General features: G+C 37.0%; 1 protein-coding gene across 14 annotated transcripts in view; it reads left to right on the plus strand.

Annotated features, from left to right (window-relative positions):
• STXBP5 (syntaxin binding protein 5) overlaps window positions 1–21,494 on the plus strand; it is a 118,418-nt gene that overhangs the window by 40,846 nt on the left and 56,078 nt on the right. For all 14 annotated transcript variants that reach the window (XM_041125623.1, XM_041125624.1, XM_030021353.2 and 11 more), the window contains 3 exons: window positions 4,463–4,597; window positions 5,734–5,797; window positions 9,314–9,397. In XM_041125623.1, coding sequence (XP_040981557.1) covers window positions 4,463–4,597; window positions 5,734–5,797; window positions 9,314–9,397 — 283 coding nt within the window. The remainder of the gene's footprint in view (window positions 1–4,462; window positions 4,598–5,733; window positions 5,798–9,313; window positions 9,398–21,494) is intronic.

Raw genomic sequence — 21,494 nt, forward strand, 5'->3', positions numbered from 1 at the left:
TTTCTCTTTTTTTTTTTTTTTTTTTTTTTGGAAAGAGGGCAACAGGAGAAGGAGTGGCTTTGCAAATATGTATGCAGTGAGGAGGAAGATTTTATGCTTAAGGAAAAGAACAGCTACAGTAGAGTTTGGAACTACCCTGACTGTTTTGGGGTTCCATGACAGTACCTTATTTTAGCAGTGATGTTAGGATATATTAAAATCATACTGTAGATTTCAGATTAAAAAAAACAAACAACTCTTTAAAGCATTGCTTTTTTTTTTCTATAAAGGGATTTTTTCTTTTGACAGGTATAGGGAAGTGAAATATTTGGAATAAAGTGCTGTGCACGATATGTGCATTATGCTAAAAGTTCAATCTGCTTCGCAAAGTGTACTATACTTACTGACATAGCTGAAATTTCCTTGGAGATAATGTGAGGAATCTGTTGTGCCATGAAAGAGCTACCTGCAAAAGCCTCCTTTCTGTGATCACTGGCTGAGACAGTCCCAGCCTATCTCCTTAGATGCACAAAACTGGTCTATTATTTTTTTATAGATGCTTCTGTTCTAGTATTTTTGACCAGAATGGCTTGATACAGGAGAGGAAGAGTATGGTACTCTGCTTTTTACTGAGACATTGTTTTCAGGCAGTTGGGGTTTGTGCACAAGACAGACTTGCAAAAATTTTTTACTTGGGTTCAGTGTATCTGTAGTCTTTTCGCTCTGTTCCCAACAATTGATTGTATTTTCCACATTTATGTATGTATCCATTTGTGGGTAGAGAGAGAGGGGAAAGAATGCTTGAGTTGTAGAAATGGCCAGAGCATTACATGGCAACTTCCACTTCTGTTGATCTTAAAGTATGTTATGGATAGAGTATATTATTCTAATCTTGTGGTGGCAGAAAGATAGGTTTCTGAAAGGAAAATCTGCATTTTTCAGAAAAATATATATGCTGACCTTGGCCAAGTGTTAAATCAGCAAGTATTGCCTCACCACCAAGATGACCCTGACCTTTTTTTCCATCCTCCAAAACAAGTTTGAATCCCTGTAATCCTCAGTCCAATTTTCAATGGAGCAAGCGAGGCCACTGAATGTAGCCTGTATGTTGACATGCTAGTATGTTGTCATTGGTCCTTCAGATGGTCATAGCATCACTGAATTTTAGTTTTTAGGGCTATAACATTTCCAATGTTGTTTAAAAACTGCATAGTTTAAGGTGAAGCCTTAATCATTGAAGAGAGAGAAGCTCAGTACATGGACTTTAATGTTGGAAATGTTATTCTGTAAATTGCTAAAATAAATGCAGTTATCTGAAATGAATCACTTTAGACAAAGATATAATTGAATTTCTGAAAGTTGGAAGACATACTTTTTCTATTAAGAAAATAAATAGCAAATAAAGTTATGTTTGCAAATGGAGGAATGTTTGCCGCATTCAAGGTGAAATGGGGCTTCTTTCATTATAGCAGGATCAGCATGACAAATTCCTTTTTGAATTTAAGTAGTCATCAGTTGTTCTGTGAAACATAAGTTGTAAGAATATTTTTTAGGTTATATAAAAATCATACAAGACTTTTTTTCTGATTGTAGAAGACTGGTAAAAGCACACTTTGAAGGATAAGGTTAAGAAACCTGTTTAATATGTACCTACACTTAACAATTTTGAAGTCTCTTCAACCTCCTGCCTTTGAGAGTTTGTAATCACTTTGTGAAGTTACTAGTTGAACTCAATTTATTTTTGGTGTGGAATCATTTCATTGCTTGCTAACTCTTGACAAAATTAATCTCACTTGCACAGAGGAGACAAATTGAATATGGCTGCTTATTCAAATAGTTTATCGAGAGTATTAAGGAGTTGGACACGTCTTTAAGTGTTGCCTTTTTGCTATAGCAGTCAAAGTTGCAGCCCCAACTTAATATTTTTGCCCGCCTTTAAATGACATGAAATAGATCAGGTTTTGTAATGAAAGCATTGGACAACTGTAGTTGACAATATTAACTCTCAGATCAAGACAGATAGGCCCATGACCCTGCTCCTGAATATTATTTCTGGCTGCTAGGCCATGTTTTTAGATCCAACTGATCTGGCTGTCAGCTACTTCTGGCACATGGAGTCCTGGCACGAAAAAAAGGTGTGGTGTTGCAGGGTGCTGAGGGTTTTATGTTTTCATGCTGCATCTCTTTCCCCTTCCCCATGACCTGCTTCCAGTGGGAGAGCTCTGTTACTGGGCAGTAAGGTTTTGGGGCATGCCTAGGAAGTGTCTGTACAGATGTATGTGATTTAGCTTCCAGTAAAATATTTTTTTCAAGGACATTGGGGAGACTCAAGTCTTTAACCTGTGGTGTTTGCAGATGTTGTGGTTTAACCCCAGCCAGCAACTAAGCACCACGCAGCCGCTCACTCACTACCCTCCCCCCCCCCCAGTAGGATGGGGGTGAAAATCAGGAAAAGAAGTAAAACTCATGAGATAAGAACAGTTTAATAGAACAGAAAAGAAGAAACTAATAATGATAATGATAACACTAATAAAATGACAACAGCAATAATAAAAGGATTGGAATGTACAAATGATGCGCAGTGCAATTGCTCATCACCCGCCGACCGACACCCAGCTAGTCCCCGAGCAGCGATCCCCCACTCCCCCCAGTTTATACACTAGATGGGACGTCACATGGTATGGAATACCCCTTTGGCCAGTTTGGGTCAGCTGCCCTGGCTGTGTCCTGTGCCAACTTCTTGTGCCCCTCCAGCTTTCTCACTGGCTGGGCATGAGAAGCTGAAAAATCCTTTAGACTAAATGCTACTTAGCAACAACTGAAAACATCAGTGTTATCAAAGTTCTTCTAGTACTGAACTCAAAACATAGCACCGTACCAGCTACTAGGAAGACAATTAACTCTATCCTAGCTGAAACCAGGACAGCAGATCACTATGCTTAGTAAAAATGCTGCAACCTCTCAAAGTTCAATGAGTTGGAAAAGCATTTTAAATCTTGTATATAGTCCTTTTTCTCTGAAACTTCAATAAAGTAAGTTAGTGCAGCCTTTTGGCTTAAATATTTAAGCACAAGAAATCAAGAAAGTTAGAAAAATGGATAAATTAAAGATTTGCTTGAGCAAGCTGCATTCCCTAACTAGAAGGAAATTAGTGATATAAAAAGTAGAGAGGTACACTTTTGATCCAGGTAGTATTACTACAGAAGCTTTAACTTTTGAAACCTGTAATACAAATTAATATCTTTTCAGCTGTTAGCAATTATTTTTCATTGCTGCTGTTAACTTCAGCACAAAAGCAAAGGCTAAGTGTGTATATACAGCATCTAATGCAAAGGATCTAAAGCTGTTCTTTGCATAAATACTTATTAACGGGTTTGTGAAGTGATGCATGGATGTGGCAAGAAGGGAGCCCAACTGGGAGAAAACAAGAATAAAAAATCTGTAAAGCTAAGGATTAGAGCTGACAGAACAAATTTCCATTGAATAATTATTTTACCTTATCACTGAAACATTTCTGAAAGCCCAAGTTTGATAGTCCAAGTAGCTTGGCAATTTCTTTCAATATTGGACCCTGTCAGATTAAAATGGTTTAGAGTATACAGTTTCCAGAAAGTTTCTAGACTCTAATTTCAAGTTAGTATTTCTGTTGTATAGAAAAATCAGATACTTTAGAAGCTTCAGTTCCTACAGACATTATTTCCTTATCAATTTTGAAGAAACAGTAAACAATAAGCAGGACCCAAGAGGACAGAAGTAACCAAGTTTTCAAATACTAATATTTGCACCGGAGCTATGGTCAAAGAAGAGTTCTCTGCTGGTACAAACCTCATTAGCTTTTGCATTTTGTTCAGGTACTTCCTTCTAGCAGAAGAGAAAACTATAAGGCAGAAAATTAAAATGTGGTTTAAGTAGCCCCAAATTTAAACTACTTTTAAAATTACTTTTATAATTGTTTAGGATTGGGTTTAGGTTTGCTCTTTAGGGGATACTTTGGGTTACATATAAACTTACATTTCTTATGCTTTATTTTCTGCCTTTGTCTCCTCACTTGAAACCAGCATAATCTGCATAAGGCTATTTCTAAAAATCCTTTGTTCTTTAAAACTTGAAATTAGATAGATTTCAAAGGGAGATTTGTAGATTATAACATAGGAGTATTGTATTTTAAGTTTAAAATGACAGCATTCTTGAGCAAATACATTCAGTATGATAACTTTCAAAGGTGGCTGAGTGATTTTTATCTGAATGACTTAATAGTTTTAGAATACCTTGTTTTCTATTTTTTGTTTAAGTTTTTATGTTGTCTGTGGATCTCTTGCTTTTGTCATGTACTGGCTTTGCTACTTTTCTCTGCCTGTAACTTGTCTTATTTCTTCCTGTTTGCCTATTGTTTTTCTTCTCCTTTTTGGCAATGTAGACCTTGAAGTGTAGGATATCTGATAGACTTTTCTTTAATTCCTTTTTTGGTGGCTTTCTCTTTCAGGATAACATTTTGTCATCTGCCTTTCCAAAGTAAATGGCTATATGTGGGCACCGAAAGAGGAAACATTCACATTGTCAATGTGGAATCATTTACTCTCTCAGGCTATGTCATCATGTGGAATAAAGCCATTGAACTGTGAGTTTAATCAAGTATTGTCTGTTGATGGGAGGGAACAGAAGCGTCCCAGATGTTACTAATATCAGTTGCAGAAATGTCATTGTTACCTACAGTGGCCTCCATATTAGTCTCACCACACCAAATACATGATCAAAATATGTAAATAGTCATGTAAATACTTTTTATTCTCATAAATGTGAAGTGTTAATGTTAATATATATGTTTCTGCCTATAACACTATTTTATCATAGTGCATGGAATAGACATAAAAATAGACAAAATAGACAACATAAAAATAGACATAAAAATCATTATCTGTGGTGATAAAGAACTAGAAAAATAATACATGTTAAAATATGATGTGGCTGGTACTTGGGCAGGTATGTCACTTCTACGGTTTTGAGGTTAAAGCCAAAGTATAAATACAGGTATTGTAAGAGGGCTGATGCATGCTGAGTATAAAATTACTGGCTGACAATGTAAATTTAAATAAGCCTATTCCAAGAGGAAAGTATATTTTACAGCTATTGTTATTGCTTCTCCTTTTTTAATAATAAATTTGTGTATGCAAATATAGTGTTTTGTGGGTGAAAACATATACTTGTGTGCTGCTGTTCCTGTGCTGTTATTTTGTCCCAGAATGCTATGTATATCTTCAAAACATACATGAAGTCCATCACTTGCCAAAGGCTGTTGAAAAAAACATAGCTCTTCATTAGTCCATCTTCTTCAATAGCAAGAAGTCAACATAAAGTCTTAACTCTGTTGTTTTAACAATGCCCAGCTTGGGCAGTTTGTGAATAATGGCAAGACCTCTTTTCCAGCATAAAAATAGACATTTTATCCAACTGTGTCAATTCTGTAACAACAAACATTAAGATAGATATTGTAAAGCTACTGGCAATTTTTTTCTGTGTTGCAAATAAGCAGTAAATAAGTCTTTACTTATTAAAAGACAGAAATTAAGTGCCTAAAAATAGACAGAAAGTATTTATGGGCTTGAAGATAAAAGTAAAGGTGACTCTATGCTGAAATGTCAATAGCTTGCTTACATGGAGTCTACATCTGTAGAATCTGTATTACTTGCAATCATTTTGAGATGCAGTTCTGGCAGGGGAAATTTTTTTTTTTTAATTGAAATATTTTTTGTTTAGGTCATCCAAATCTCACCCAGGACCTATTGTCCACATTAGTGACAATCCAATGGATGAAGGAAAGGTAGGATATGTTTAAAGACCATTCAATACAATATTCTTTAAGCAAGACTTTTTTTTTTTTAAAGTAAGATGCCACTGCTTTTTAAGGAAGGATTAAGTAGATGAGGACAATGTTGAAAGCATAAAGGAAGGCTAAATCAAGGTTTTAGGCTCTGAAAATAATATGAAGCAAGGTACAGACATGGCTGTAGGTCACATTACTGGAGTAATCAAATGCAACTTGTAATCAGAAACATTTGAAAACACAGCTGAAAATGTTTAATTGCAAAAATTCTTGAAAACAAAACCAAACGAATTTTACTTATGGTGGTAAAAATTAAGATGTTACCAAAAAAACCCAATCATAACCTGAGTGGGGTGGAAATTAAATAAACTTTACAAAGGTCTTTGGTGTTACTGTTTCACAACTTTAAAATGCGTATTTGTATAGCATATTTATATAGAATACTGTGTACTTTGTCTTTAGTTTAGCTAATCCAAGGCAGCAGTTTTTATGGGATTTGAGGTCTAACCAACATACTCTCATTTAGCAGACAGCATCTAGTGATTATAAAAAATTTCTTAAAACATAACTGGACTGTAGTGCAACTAGATAGTCAACTCAACTAAAACATGTAAGAAAGAGCTATGTATTAGACTTGTCTTTTCCTTCTTTTGAGATAATATTAACATAATCATCTTTTTACCTTGACAAAAAGTTTTACAGTACACATTCTTGAAGCCCTTGCAAGACAGTAATTTTTATGTCCTGTGACATAGCAGCCACAAAGGAGAACTTAAGCTATGAACTCAATGGTCGTGAGTTCCTTCTGTATTATTAAATTAAATCTACAGGTATTACCCTTTGCTTTGGGATATCTGTTATGAGGCTTATGCAAAAACAACACAGAACGCATAACTTTAGTTCACAGTGAAGTCTTCATGAATTAAAAGAGAAAGCAAGGAGTTAAAATGTTAATATGCCTTCTCTAGGTGACAGCAATTACTGTAATACCAAATCATACATTCCCCACTTAAGTCATGGTTGCAAGACTAAGTCTGTAACAGACCTCTTCTACAAGTCTTGGGATGGGATCACATGACTCATCCACTCCATGAGGGATCTTCAGCCTCATTAGCTTGTGTGCCTCATATGGTTATTTAGAAAATCTTTGTGGTCTGCTGCAACTTTTGTTCAGATCCCTTGGTCCACACTGAAGAGTAAGCAGGCGGGGGGGGGTCCTTAATTTTGACAACAGGAATAAAGCAAAATAGGAAAGAAGGATTTGAAAACAGCAGTCTTGCATGCATCTTTTCCAAAAGTGTGTAGACCCCTGACAAAAGTGTGGTTATAACTTAGCCAGAGACACCTTGATGCCACTTTAAACACATTTTCGTTAATGACTTTGCTCTAGATTAATCAGGCATAGGTGATTGAGTAATTGATGAATTAAACTTAGAATTATTATTTTTGTCAGTGTAATGTCTCAAATATCCTAGAGTTTTGAACTTCCATTTGTGAAGAATCTTCAAAGAGAGAAAATAATTTTTTGTACTACTGTTCCACATATGCAGGAGAAATATTATTTTTTGGTTTACTTTTCATTGGACATGTTAGTGGTGGATAAAACTGGAGAGAGGGAATGACACTATTGTCTCAGCAGCGGTTTGAATGTTTTAATAGCATGCTAGTTATAAGCTTGTATCCTAGACACCTGAGGTTTCAGTCCATCAAGGAGAATTTCATGTATACAGTTTTTTTTCATTGGGATGAAGCTTACTGCCATAAGTGCGTAACTAATAAGTTTCGCTGTAGAATTAAGTTTGAATTGTGTTCCAGAATCATTGACCCTAGAATACGAACACAATTAAGCTATGGTAACTTCAGAAAAGACAAATGATCTATTTATTCTGGTGTATTCCACCCCCACCCCACATTTAATTATTGTCAATTAAAGTTTAAGAATTACTGTTTTTATCAATCATGCTATCAATCAGTGCTTTAGAATCTGATCTTACACTCTTCTTTCTCACAAGAAAAATATTGCTGAAAAAAACCTGTGCAGTTGCAAGAACCTCCTGTGTACTCACTTTTAAAATTTGTTCATGCTTTTAGCCTTCTAATCGCTGTGATTTTTCTAATGTTTACACTTAAAATAGAAAAACTATAAAATATGGCTTATGATAAGCAAGATAATTTAAAATAATAGTATACATGACACTAGTGAGAAAAAAATTTTAATATTCATTTTTGCTAGACCAAATGTTATAATATTTTTAGGGTATTTCTATGCCGTGTAGCATTTGAAATGGATCAAATATTTTATCTGTAAGCTGGTAGGAGATCCTCTGTTGTTTTTCATACTGGAAATAACTGTACACCTTGAAAATCTTAAGCTGAAAAGTCTGTCCAGGCAAAACCTCTAGGTACAGCAATAGGCCATATTGATTTAGATCTCTGTCCTTGACTACAATGGCATGTGTGTGAAGGCAGTGTTTTCTAACTTGTAATAGGAGGGACGCTTCTCAGGGCACTTCTGTTTGCTCACAGGAAATAGGCTGTTTCAACAGTGAGTAAATCCCAGCAGCCAACTACTCCTTTTTGTATGTCCACACTGGGAGAAAGAAGTGAGAGTGAAGGCGTGCTTCTTAATGCTAGGAGCTGCTTCTCCTGTAGCAACATTGCTCAAAGGAAAGATCTCACAGTAGGTCCAGCAACTATGAAAGATGAAGCTGCATTGCCACCTGTATATCAAGTGCCAAGACTGTTACTACTGCCTTATGTTGGCCTTGTTTTGGTTTCATTAGGAGAAGCGTCACTTAAGATAGGACAGCAAAGCACTTAGATACCCAATGTGTTAGACCAATTATTATGAGCAATTTGAATCTTCACTCCCTTCAGAAGTGGTTTAATATTGCTTCTAGCAAAAAGATTATTTGCAAAATTGTCTCGTTTAATTTCTCTCTAGCTTTCCTCTTCTTAATAACTAATATTCTTGGTGTTCCTTTAGCCAGTTATCTCAGTTATGATTAACATCTGGAGAAAGCTTATATTACATAGTTTCTTTATAGACAACGAACCATTACCTATAACTTTAGGAAGGAAAGTGTGTTCTTCCAGCAAATCTAAGCAGAACAAATTCCAGTGAGAAAAATGCACAATAAAAAGTTCTCTTTTCCACACCCCCCATTTTCACTCAGGAAGGAATATACTTAGGAAAGTTTAATGTTGACCTTTCTGGAGCTCAAAGGGATTTCCAAGGATTCTTCAGAGGAATGCCTTTTTTTTTTTTTTCTAACTTTGCATGAATGTCGATTGTATTAGCGGGAAGTTTAGGAGGATGGCAGCAAGTACAAAGTAAACCTCTCTAACATTGAGGTCTTCACCACTTCTCGCTAATTTTTGTCTTCATAACTACTTGCAGTTCCTACATGTAGTATTATGCTGCATCTCTTCAGGGCAAAACCTACAGGCATTTGAAATGGTATTATTTTGCTTATCCTTATAAAGACTTAATATATCTGCTTATTATTGCAGCTTCTGATTGGCTTTGAGTCTGGAACAGTGGTATTATGGGATCTGAAGTCAAAGAAGGCAGATTACAGATACACACACGATGAGGTAACATATTTCATCTGCATTTCTTGCTATGAGAATATGGTTTGCCATTCTAATAGTGACTTTTATTATTTTTTTTTTTCATTTCTTCTGCTTCTGTCACCAGTGGATCAATAAATAGGTCTCTTTGAAATTGCAAGTACTTGAAGTTTTCTCTAAAAGAGCCATAGAGTTTGAACAATAGAAACTTTGGACCGAATAAGTGTTCACTGATTTGAAATTCGTGAAGCAATGAATGGTGGCATGGATTAGATTTCTTTGCTAATTTGGGGGGCTGAGGGGGAAGCTTTCATATTTTTTTTCTGTTGTTGAGTAGTGTGACTTTCACCTGTGTTAAGAGCTTGAGTCATAAGTTGAAACAAGATGGTTTAGCAATTTCTGTAATATGTAATCTCTCATATATTCTGAAAAGTGGCGGGGGGGTGGGAAGAAACTGCTAAATAGCCTCACTAGGACATTTCTGTAAATACACCCTTTTTTGTAGGATCAAGGTTTGAAATAAAACTGGAAGAGGTTTAAAAAAACCAATGGTATCGAATGGCACTTCTTTCAAACTTGATTCTTGAGAGAATACAGGCTTTTTGAATGACTGAGATTAAGAAAAATCATTCAACATAATATGCAAGTTGATGTATTTAATTTAAAATAACATAAAATTAGTCTTGATTACATTTCATTGATTGTAAAATGTCTGTACCATTGTTCAGTACCAGCTGGGGCTGTTTCTTGTATCACAGTGGGTGTATTTTCCTTAGCTCTGTGCTGAACTTTTCACAAGACAGGATTTGGGGGTTTATGTGGTGATTCTGGCTCAGTATTCATGCTTATGTGTTGGTTCTACCAATGAAGAGTTTCTTTGAAGGGGTAGTTTCTGAAGTAGTCTAAGCCTTAGATCATCAGAGCTGTATTAGAACATCAGAGTGGAATGAGGTTTCTGTGTGTGTTCAGAAATGTCTGTATAAGCCTCAAAGTATATTATGTGAAGAACAATTTTCTACCTTCCAGTTCCATTGCATTCACCTAATTAGTTCCCTCTGTTTCTTTGTTTCATAAACTTATTCATATCTCCATCTTTTTCTAGTCTTAATCAAGTTCTTCCTGTACCTTTTATTCTTCTTGCTCTTCTCTAACTTTATTTTTTTAACCATTCTATTTAATCTTTCTTTTATAAAAGAGAAACACAACAACATAGTATATTCAAGATGTGGGTATGCTGTATTTATGATGTGGAATAATTATGTTTGGTTTTGTTTTCTTTCTCTGATCTTGATACTGGATTAGTCTTTTGATGCTGCAAGTGTTAAGCAGATACTTCCTTGGAACAACCTACTATAAAACTAGAGTCTCATTCTTCAGTGTTAATTGTCAGCTCGAAGTCCATTGTGTTTATGTATCGCTTCACATTTACATAGTTGGACGATAAAAATTGTAAGTCTTCCTGTAGTTCTTCGCTGGAATCCTAATTTCTACCTTTTGTCAGCTTTGGTACTGTCAGCACACTTATCACCTTAATATTCTTGTTCTAATTTTCCGTGTTATTTATGAATAAACTCAGCAGCACAGATCCCTGAGGGTCTCTACCAATTACCCTCACCCATGAACTAATCAATTACTGCCAGCCTGTCTTTATTCTAGCTTGCTTTACTTCCTGATACCTTAACCAATTATTCATCTGTTCAAGGATCTCTAGTCTGTTTGGTTTTAGTTTCCTTTGAGAGATGTTGTTGAAAGACTTTGAAAATTGTGTAGACGGCTTAATTGATGTTTCCATTAGGCACATGCTTGTTAACATTTTCAGAGGTTTGTTGGATATGATTTCCTCTTACAAAAGCATGTTGACTTCTCGTACCTGGTATATTATATTCATCCATATGTTGATTAATTATGTTCTTTAATGAAGTTTTGTTGCAGTTTCTAGAAACTTACCAAGGGTAGACACTACGCTGCTTATTCTGTTTTTCTTTGGATTTTGTGGTCCATTTATTTAAAAATTTACTGTATACTTATCTTCTTGAACCAACCCTGATTTGAGAAGTTGCAAACAGCAGTGAATAGTTCAGCTGTTTCATCTTTGATTTCCTTTAGGATTTATAAATGAATGCATCTAATTGTTCAGTTTGGTTTTTCATTGCAGAAGAGGTAATGAAATACCTCAGGTCAGATGCTTTGGTAAAGGAATGTGCATTATCATAAGCCGGGAATGGAAAGGAAGGAGAAAAAAAACAAAAATTAAGGTCTGTAGAGTGAACTTGATGAGTTCCACTGTTCTCATCAGTGAGAATAAACATACATAAAGCTGCTTAAAAAAAAATACTGGCTATTCAGGTCTTAAAAGTTGAAGTATGCTTTTTCTGTGAGTTCAGATTGCCCTTTAAGAAAAATCTCTTTGGAAAAAGAATGACTATATGCAGTAATAATTTGTTGGTTCTCATCCATTTAACATTCTATGACAAGGAATTTCTTCTTCAATGGGCAAGTTATTTAGATCTAATCTTCTAAGGGGGAAGGCAGAATAGAATAATGTCCCATTTTTGAATTTGGATTTGATACAGTTAGGCAGTTTCAAGTTCTTCTGGATTCTGGCCTGAATGGCATAGAAATAAAATTATTAATTTTGTCTAACAGAATTGAAAAATATGTGTTTCTTGAAAGGTGGCATTGCAGAGAGTGCTGTAGTTGTTTCTGGACCAATGGTCTTGAGAGAAGATCCTATCAGATACAGGAAAAATAATGAATAGAAAGCTGCAGAAAGTGGATGATTATATGTATGCTATATATATCTGTCCTTTTTTTATGTGAGTCAGGTGAGGTGGGGCTTCTTCTGTATCCTTCTTTCATTCTATTCTTCAGTGCCTCTCAGTTTTGTATTTAGCTGCAAAAATGGAGAATCTCTCTCAATTTGTCAATGAAAGGAATATTGAACTCCAAATATTATTTATCTAATCATCTTATGATCAGTGCTGACTAACTAGTGGCCTATATAAATATACTGTTCTTGCTGTTTTTCAGCTAGCAGCTTCAAATAAGTGAATGTAAATGTTAAGAAATGCAGAAGAAACAGGTTTTTTTATTGTATTTTGCAAGAATAAAATGATAATGCCAAATAATAAAAACTTCGCTAGTTTCTATGAGCAGGTTTCTTAACAGAAAAGAGAAGAGTATTCTCACTTGCTTAATGCTGAAAGAGGTTACTGTGGAAAGGTGGGTAACTTTTTGAGTCTCAGAAAAGTAACACTATAACTGATAGTGTGAAAAATGCTGACTGGCATTGTTGGAATTCTGATAATAAGGTAACCTGTTCATTCTAGTTGAATAACTTCAAATACTTAGCCAAAAATGAAATATCTATGTATCTATAGTAAGTAAATAATTTTCAGTGGCAGGCTAGTACAGTTGTGTTGATTTTAAAGTAGAATGGAAAATCAGAAACCAGGGAAACCGAATTGAGCAGGACACAGAATGGGTACAGCTAACCACAGTTTTGGGTAAGAGAAGAGTAACTAGTAGACAGTTCTAGGCAGAAATAACTTAATGTGTGTCCATTCTAAATTTGAATGATGTACCTTGATTCTTTTTTCCACATTTGAGACTGATAGTAATTTTGTTCTCTTAACATGTAATACTGACTTCAGAGTTGAAAAACTTTGGTCAAGAAGATGCAACACAATCTGATTTTTAAGATATGTAATAGAAGTAACCAAAATGTTTTTACAAGGATGTTTTAGCCGGGATGTAATGCAATTTGTAACTTTTAGAGTTAAGCTTGCTCCTGAATGGTTTTGTGGAGTATCTTTTCTCATTGACTGAAGCAGTAAGACATCTGCTCCCTTTGTAATGAAGGAGCCTAAAAAATTGGTGGCCATACTCATTCCTTATTTAGCTCCCTCTCCCCTCTATCCCCAATAACAAATAATTAGGGTGACATATCATAATTATTAAAATACTGTAATGTCTTGCCAAGACTTTTATTGACTAGCTTAGTCTAATCTAAGATAGTGTTGTTCCCCAAAAAGGCAGTCTTACCCTGACCACGCCAGCAGTGTCTTTCCATAACTAGTTGTGGCTGCCTGACAGTACAGCAAGTCACAGTATAATTAACTCTTTTCCCTCTTCCTGTACACCCAATAAAAGTATCAGTTGGAAAGACCCCATTGCACGTGAAGACTTAAGGTTTGAGGAAAATAGTCAGACTTTCTGGCACTGTAGTGGTTGCCTCGCTCAAGAGAGCATACACACAGAGTCTAGCAGTGGTGGAATAATGCCTTATCTCATGAGATCTCCTCTGCTTCTGGTAAGTGTGGCACAGAGCGGAGAAAGCTCTCTGCCATTTTATTTCCTGCTAGCAAACGTTGTAAATTTGAATACTTCTGTCCACAGAATCTTGCTAGCTCTTGTTTCTTGTTGATTTCCTGGTTTGGTGGCTTTGCCAGAGGTTTCTTTCATATGCTGACTGTAAGGGCTGTATCCCATCCATGAATGTGTTTCACCTCTTCTCTCACAGAGGGTAATGCACGTGACATTCTGCCCTGTAGCAGGAGCAGGATTTTAAACCTCAGGATTTATGTTCTTGGTTCTCCAGTTGTTCTTGATGAGAGGTCTTCTGAGTGTGGAGTTGACAACCAGTAAGAAGAGAGCAACTTAGCCCAATCTTGTCACCCTTGAGATGTGGTGCAGAGCTGCTCATCAGACACAGGAAATGCTGTCTGGTCTCCCTTCTTCCTCCCTGACTGTGCCATCTCAGACTGCTGAAGTGTAGCAGGGGTGGTCGCAGAAGGATCTTGTTTGGTGAATGAGGCCTACTAATTAGCACTGGGGAAACATTCTCTGGTTCTAACACGATTGAAAACAAATAATTCTTCTGGTACTGGTTAACTGTGTAGTCCCATCAGTCTCATAAAATCCATCACCAGTCATTGCAAAGGTGATGACTGATTCTGTGCTGTTAGAAACTGCTGTGCTCTGCCTGGGGTGTGAGCTTCATTGCTGCTGGTAGTTGCAGGATTGACATCAGCAGAGCTTGGCGCTATGGCACAGCAGCAGTTCTGCGTGACATCGAGGCACAAGATGCAGCTGTCAGTACCATGGAGCCGGATCCTCTCGAGCTGTGCAGTCTTTTTCCTGTAGCAGGGCTGTGAAACACACTTTTCTGTTTTGTTTGAGTGAAGGTTGCTGTTAATGGGTGACCAGGCTTCATCAGGCACCATGAACAGGATGGTTAGGCACACTGATACCATAAAGACGGTTTGTTAGAAACTGTGCCTTTGGATTAGTCTCTTCCTCACTCATCACTTTGTAGTTGATGTTGGTCTTAAAACATGTAACTTGAGGGGCTGTGCAGTCTACCACCATCATTTGATGCAACTCTTTTTTTTTTTTTTTTTTTAATCAAAACTTCAGATGTGTGAAGGGATCCAAATGTCATCCTTTACGATTGCTATGGGTTTGTGTGGTGCAGTTTTTTTGGTAGCAGGGAGGGGGCCGCAGGGGTGGCTCCTGTGAGAAGCTGCTAGAAGCTCCCCCGGCTCCAAGTCAGAGCCCCCTCTGGCCCAGGCCGAGCCCGTCAGTGACAGTGGTAGCGCCTCTGGGAGAACAGATTTCAGAAGGGGAACCTGCAGTGAGTAGTGGGATCGGAATGTGAGAGGAACCCCTCTGCAGATACCGAGGTCAGTGAGGAAGGAGGGGAGGAGGTGCGCCGGAGGAGGGGATGCCCCTGCAGCCCGTGGTGAGATGGCGGGCTGTCCCCCCCCAGCCCATGGAGGCGAACGATGGAGCGGAGGCCCCCGCAGATGGCCGTGACTCCATGGAAAGCCCGCGCTGGAGCAGGTTGTGACTGAAGATTGGCCTGCGGAAAGGACCCACGCCAGGGAAGTTTGTGAGGAACCGCAGCCCGTGGAAAGGACTCACGTTGGAGAAGTTCGTGAAGGACTGTCTCCTGTGGGAGGGACCCCACGGTGGAGCAGGGGATGAGTGAGGCGTCCTCCCCCTGAGGAGGAAGGAGCGGCAGAGACCAGGTGTGAGGAACCGACCCCATCCCCTGTTCCCCTGCGCCGCCAGGGGGAAGATGCAGAGAGAACTGGGAGTGGGGTTGAGCCGGGAAGGAGGGAGGGGTGGGGGGAAGGTGTTCTAAGGTTTGGTTTTACTTCCTAATATCCTCTTCTTGTTTTGATTTGTAGTAAATTAAATTGATTTTGTTTCTTCTCCAAGTTGAGGCTGTCTTTTGCCTGTGACCATAAGTGGAGAGTGGTCCCTCCCAGTCCTTATCTCGACCCACGAGCCTGCCTTTATATCTTCTCTTCATCCCACCCTGGTTGGCAGGGGTGGGGAGTGAGCAAGTGGCTGTGCGGTGCTTTGTTGCTGGCTGGGCTGAAACCATGACAACGATCTTCCTCTGCGAAGGAACAATGAGGGTCAAACTTCCTGAATAATCAGAGGTTTATGGAAAGATACCTACCTGTGCAATTTCCTCAGGGAAGAAGCTGAGTCCTATTATATCTTTTTGTAGTTTCCTGCTAGGTTTCATTCTAAATTGCCTGACCTTTAGGAAGCTTTCTTGAAGCAAATTCCCATGTTGTGGTGGGGCAGTCTCATTTGTTGCCTGAAAGCTAGGTCAGTGGAACACTATCCATGCTTTCTTCCTGTCCGAACATGTGTGCCTGCCCAGTACCCTGCTCTGATATTTGCAGCACAAGAACACTAGGAGCACTCATCCCCAGGACAGGAATGCTTACAGGGTAGGCAACACCACCACCCCTAAAACCTTTGTAATCATATTTCTGCTTAAGCATGGCTGGGGGAGGCAGCTCTAGGTCATGATTAGTATTAGTGCTGATTGCTGGAGTATTCTTTCCTCGACAATGTTCTAGTTCTTAACAGGGAATTTAGTTAGAATTTGTTCTTGATTTTTCTATATTACAAATGAGATCTTGAACTTCCAGTACTTTATACTTTTTATTAGTACAGTAGTATGTTGCATGTTTAGAGTTAGTTAGAAGAATGTACAAATGTAAAATTCTTTTTCAGAGAATTTGGAGGAAATTATCTTTGGCATAATGGAACTGCAGTTGTGAATGAACTTTTCCTTAGAAAGTTTCTTTTAAACCCTCTCCTCAAAACATTCTTTTTGTCTTGGGCAGGCTCAGTGGAAAAATAAGTCTGTAAATTCCTTTTGCATCGTTCTCAAGCCTTTTATGCTCAAACAGTGGGGATTTTAAAAAAAAGTTATGCATTTCTTATGTGGAATACAGTTTATACTGCAAATGTTTCCCATACTATGTTTTCATCTGTGAAAGAAAACAAATTTCTCAACTATCAGTTTTGTTTCTAAAAAATTGAAGTGTAACTTCTGAAAGCTAAAGCTAGTTTTTTACTAAAGTCCATTCTTCAAGTAGTATGTAATTTGTTCTGATTTAAAGTAAGCTTTGATAGCATTAACTCAGCAAATGTATTATAAGTTACTATTTTTAGGCTCAATATTCTGGTATGTGGCTGAGTGTAAGAGATTATTTTACAGCATTTAAAAATATATCGAAGTAGCCTGTGGGATTAAGAGGAGGGAAAATAAAAAACAAAAAGCAACCCTGATATGTGACTTGCCAGAAACCAAAGCATGTCAATGCAGTTGTCCCACAAGAGGGGTCGTTTACCCGGTGTGTGAAACACCAATATACACACAGAGCAGAGGTATTTTATTCTAGTTCATGTTTGCGCAAAGATGGGGACTAGGTGGTAATCCACAAAGCTAGCACACCTCATGCCTAAACAGGCAAGCAATTTATACAGTTCAGTTATATGGATTCAATTTCCAAAGTTCTTCCCCAAAACTATTACTGGTAGTTGCTTATCTAGCACAGTTTCTATTGGGTTAAAGTTTCCCAGCTTCACATTAAAGGTACAGTGTTCTTTTATTCTACAGCACGTGCTCAAGGAGAGTGGGGAGAGTAAGTCTTTTGGTCTTGAATTGAGTCAGTGGTTGTGATCTCCTGCTGCCTTTACCTTTCCTTCAGTTATCAAAGATTTTTGCGGACTTTATGCCTATTAGCAATTATTCAACTTTTCAGTGCCTCCTGGGGTAGGATGTTCCCTTCTTACCAGTCTTTTATTTCTTCTTCAGGGGCACAGTCTTTAGCAAGGCATGCCTTGTGTATACAGAGGGTATCTTATTTCACAAGACCTTTGTGGTCTTCTTAAGTATATCACTTAAGTACATCATTTCTTGAGTACATCACAGTCATTAGGCACTTGCACATTTCATTGCATCAAAACAATCTTCATGATATATTACCATTTAAATCTCAGTAGCTACATTAATTTTTTTGTTTCTCTTGCAGCATTTTTTTCCCTTTTTTTCTTAGGCTGTTGACGAGAGAGTTAGCGTAGGTACTCTCAAGTCACTGCGCTTGCTTCGAATATTTTGGAAGACCTGTAGAAAAGGAGTCAGTGTCTTCATCTGTTCAAGTTTACCAGAAAATACTGTCCATGTCCGTGGAAATGGAGGACTATCATAATAGGGCAGTGAAATCTGAATAGGCTATGGTAAACAGTCTGGTTTACAGAATAACTAATCTCATGTCATGGACCTTACAAGTCATGCACAGTATGATGGCTCAATTAATGGCACAAAAGAGTAATGGATCATGGTCAAATCTGAAGAATGATGAAAGGAATTCTCCATGATTCTGGTGCATTCCTGTGGGGAAAGTATGCAGAAACATTTTGCCAAAGATTGTGTTATACTTGAAAAACAAGCAAGGAGGTGCATACTGTTTTTAAAAAAAAAAAAAAAAAAAAAAAAAAAAAAGCCAGTTTAGTCTAGATTTTTTTCTTTTCTGAGTTGTAGCAACTGTATTTGCAGTAGTCTAAACTTGGTATTAGAAAAATGGGTTAAAAAAAGTCTTAGAAACAGGGTAAACTGCTTAAATTAATATCAGTAAATTTCTGCATGTATCTTGTCTTGCAGGAAGATAGGATACGAAGGCCGGTCTCAAACTGTTCTGAAATGGTATGCATATAATGAGCTGTAGGGTTAAAATAAGTCTGTAGGAATTGAAAAGAAAGGGATTTTTTGTATATGTATTTTATGAATTGAAACAGTTAAATCCCTTGGTGGAAAAATACAATCAAAACTTGGGTCTTTATTGATGAACTTGTCTCTTAAATTGTAGGGCTGTATTTGGAATTATTACTTTTTCTACCTCTTTAAAGAACCAAGAAATAATAGTGATTTCTAGGGATATTGACAAGCTATTGCAGCAGTAAAATTGAATTTAATAAAATGTTTTTAAACATGCATTAATCCCTTTAAAAAGCTACTGATCTACTTAAGATATTTCTGTAGGAGACTTGTGTATAAATGCTTTTAATTTTGTTCCTCAGACTTTTTCAGTTTCTTATTTGTGATTGCACTTCACAGTCCTACAAGTCTCCCTCAGGTAACTGTTGCAGTCACTGCAGGAATGTTTCCTTCTGAAAATCAGATATGTTCACCTTCTTTGCAGGCAGCATAGCAGTCATTTTTCCACATGGGATAATCCTTCTGGAACAGATGGTGAAAGTGAGGCTTCCTTTGTGCACAGCCTGTCTCCACTTAATACTCTAGGATGGTTAATTTATATGTTTCTGGTTAAGTTTTGGCATATGTAGGACAGCGCAGTCAATCATGCTGTGCTTGTTATTCAAAACAGTAAGATTTGATATCCACACATATCCCTGCCAAAAAAACCCCAACACATAATTGTCTCAGAAGTTCAGAAGTTTTGAAACAAACTTCAATATAGTCCAGAACAGCTACCTTAACTTTGAATCAAAGTGAAGGGCATAGTAGGAATAATTTTAATAAGAAACCGTTAGTTATAATTAAGTAAAGATTTATTTAGATAGTTTTTTGTTGTTGTTGTTTTTTTTTTTTTTTTTTTTTTAGAGAGCATTCTCTGTGTAAGTTCTTGTAAAGATTCCCTGTATTCGGTGCATGTTTGTAAATAGAAGGATTCAGAATGTTAGTGAGGTCAGGACTTGAGTTACATGTGCAGACAACTCCTCTTAAGGATACAAACATCTTGTGCCTTAAATACAGTAACAGTCCTCTGTGGTACTAGTGCATGATCTTGTCATAAGGGATTACTGTCTGTTTGGGAACCATATGACCAGTGATATATTCCACAAAAATATTTGAGATGATTGAATTGGCACCACCTGATTTAAGCACATTGCTGAATTATGGTATGAAAAGAGTACCAGTTGAAGTTTTAAGTCAGGATGAGAATTATGATTAAAACTGAGAGTTTTATTCTGGATCAGTAAGTTTTGTGTAAAAATATTGGAAAAATATATTACTCCTAGGGGCTTTTTAGTGTCTAAGAATCTATGTATAGATTTGCAGCCTCAGTGGTTTCTGACTGATTTTTCTATCTTAGATGTTATGCTTTCCTTCTAGCACTAATATTAACCCTGGAAAAAATGTCAAAACTTTTGCTCTTCAGTATTGGGGTGATTTTTCAGTTATCAGTTTTGTTTTGGTGATTGAGGCTATTGATATCAACCAACTAGTGCCACCTAAAGTTATTGTACTTTTTTCATTGTAACTGACTTTTCACTGTACATATGCTAGCCTGTTGCATACTTAGAGATTATGCTACAGCTACTTACAGGTCTGATTTTATTTTTCAGGCTTACAAAAAGTTGTAAATTTTGTAACAGCAAAGGATAGTGCTCTGTACCACAGCTTATCACACTCAGCCCACAGAATTGTTAGTTGGATTATTTTAAAACTACATAAAACACGTATTTTTGTTATGCTTTAAGTGATATTTAGCTGCATTGCTGAAAGTAACTAGATGCTCTATAAAACTAGACAATAAACAGCTATAAAGCCAAAGACCTCATTATTCTTGTTGAGTGTTCTTTCCATCCCATCAGGTTCCTTGCAGAAATTAAGTGATAGCAGTCACCCTTCTCCTTTGTGCTCAGTTTATCAGGTCTTTCTATGTTCCTAAGCATTAATGCAGTTTCAACAGTAATGGGGTGTTGCATTTCCTTCCTCTTGACCTTCTTTTTCAAGAAAAGGAAAAAGTGTTCATTTCTTAGATTTATTCTTCTATAAAGCTTGCTTTCTTACTGGTTCTTAAGACCTATTTCTACATAAATGTGTATCAAAAACTGTTCCGTTTATTTACACTATGGGCTGCCTACTGTTGTCAGGGTTAGACTCCACATGGGAGAGTATTTAAAACATACTTATTACATTGTATTGCTGGTCACAGTACAGATAATTTCTTTTCTTAGTGAAAAGAGCTTTTTGAAATGCAACCTTTGCTTTACTGAGTCTGCACTTTAAAACTTGCTGGTCCCTGACTTTGATATAATGTTGGTAAATAAAAACAAATTTTCAATATTTATGCAAAATTTCTTTCATAATACTCGCTTTTATTTGCTAAATAAAAATTTATTTTACAGCTAGAATGAGCAAGACTATTTCACTTTGACTCTAGGAGACTTCATGTGAGATGTCTAGGTTTCTGAGCTACATAGGTATAGATGTGATACTGGTACACTGAATCTGTCTTCTGACAAAATCTGTAGTGATTTCACACTACATTGGGAACAAGATTAAATTTCACTAAGAAATACTAAACTTAGTTAATCTGTAGTTTACAGATATCCAGATCTTCTACTGCTTTAAGTTGGAAAAGTTATTACCAGAGACTCTACACTCATGTGGTGTAGTAATTTTCCTCTGTCTGTTGTTTAATCTCTGGATTCTCCCAATCATATTGCTGGAAACTGTCTTGGTTTTCTGTATAATCTCATGAAATGTGAAGATCTGATCTGTGTATAATCAATTAGGCAAAGCTAGTTTATATCCGTTTTATGTGATTTGCTCTTCACCTAGTAATTTACTGCCTAAGCTTTCACTGCTAGTTAGGGTTCCTTACTACTCACACACCTGGGTTTCCTCACGGAGGAAATCCCTATGTACCTGAGAAGCTGGGGTGAGTGTAAGCCCCGCTTACAGACAAAATCTCTGAGTGTGTCCACTCAAAAGATGGTATGGTACAGCCCATCAGCTTTCACATATTCAGGTCCTGCTTTCAGTTTTTCTGGAGTA

This window comes from Aquila chrysaetos, chromosome 8 (genome assembly GCF_900496995.4).
Source record: "Aquila chrysaetos chrysaetos chromosome 8, bAquChr1.4, whole genome shotgun sequence".
Taxonomy (NCBI): domain Eukaryota; kingdom Metazoa; phylum Chordata; class Aves; order Accipitriformes; family Accipitridae; genus Aquila; species Aquila chrysaetos.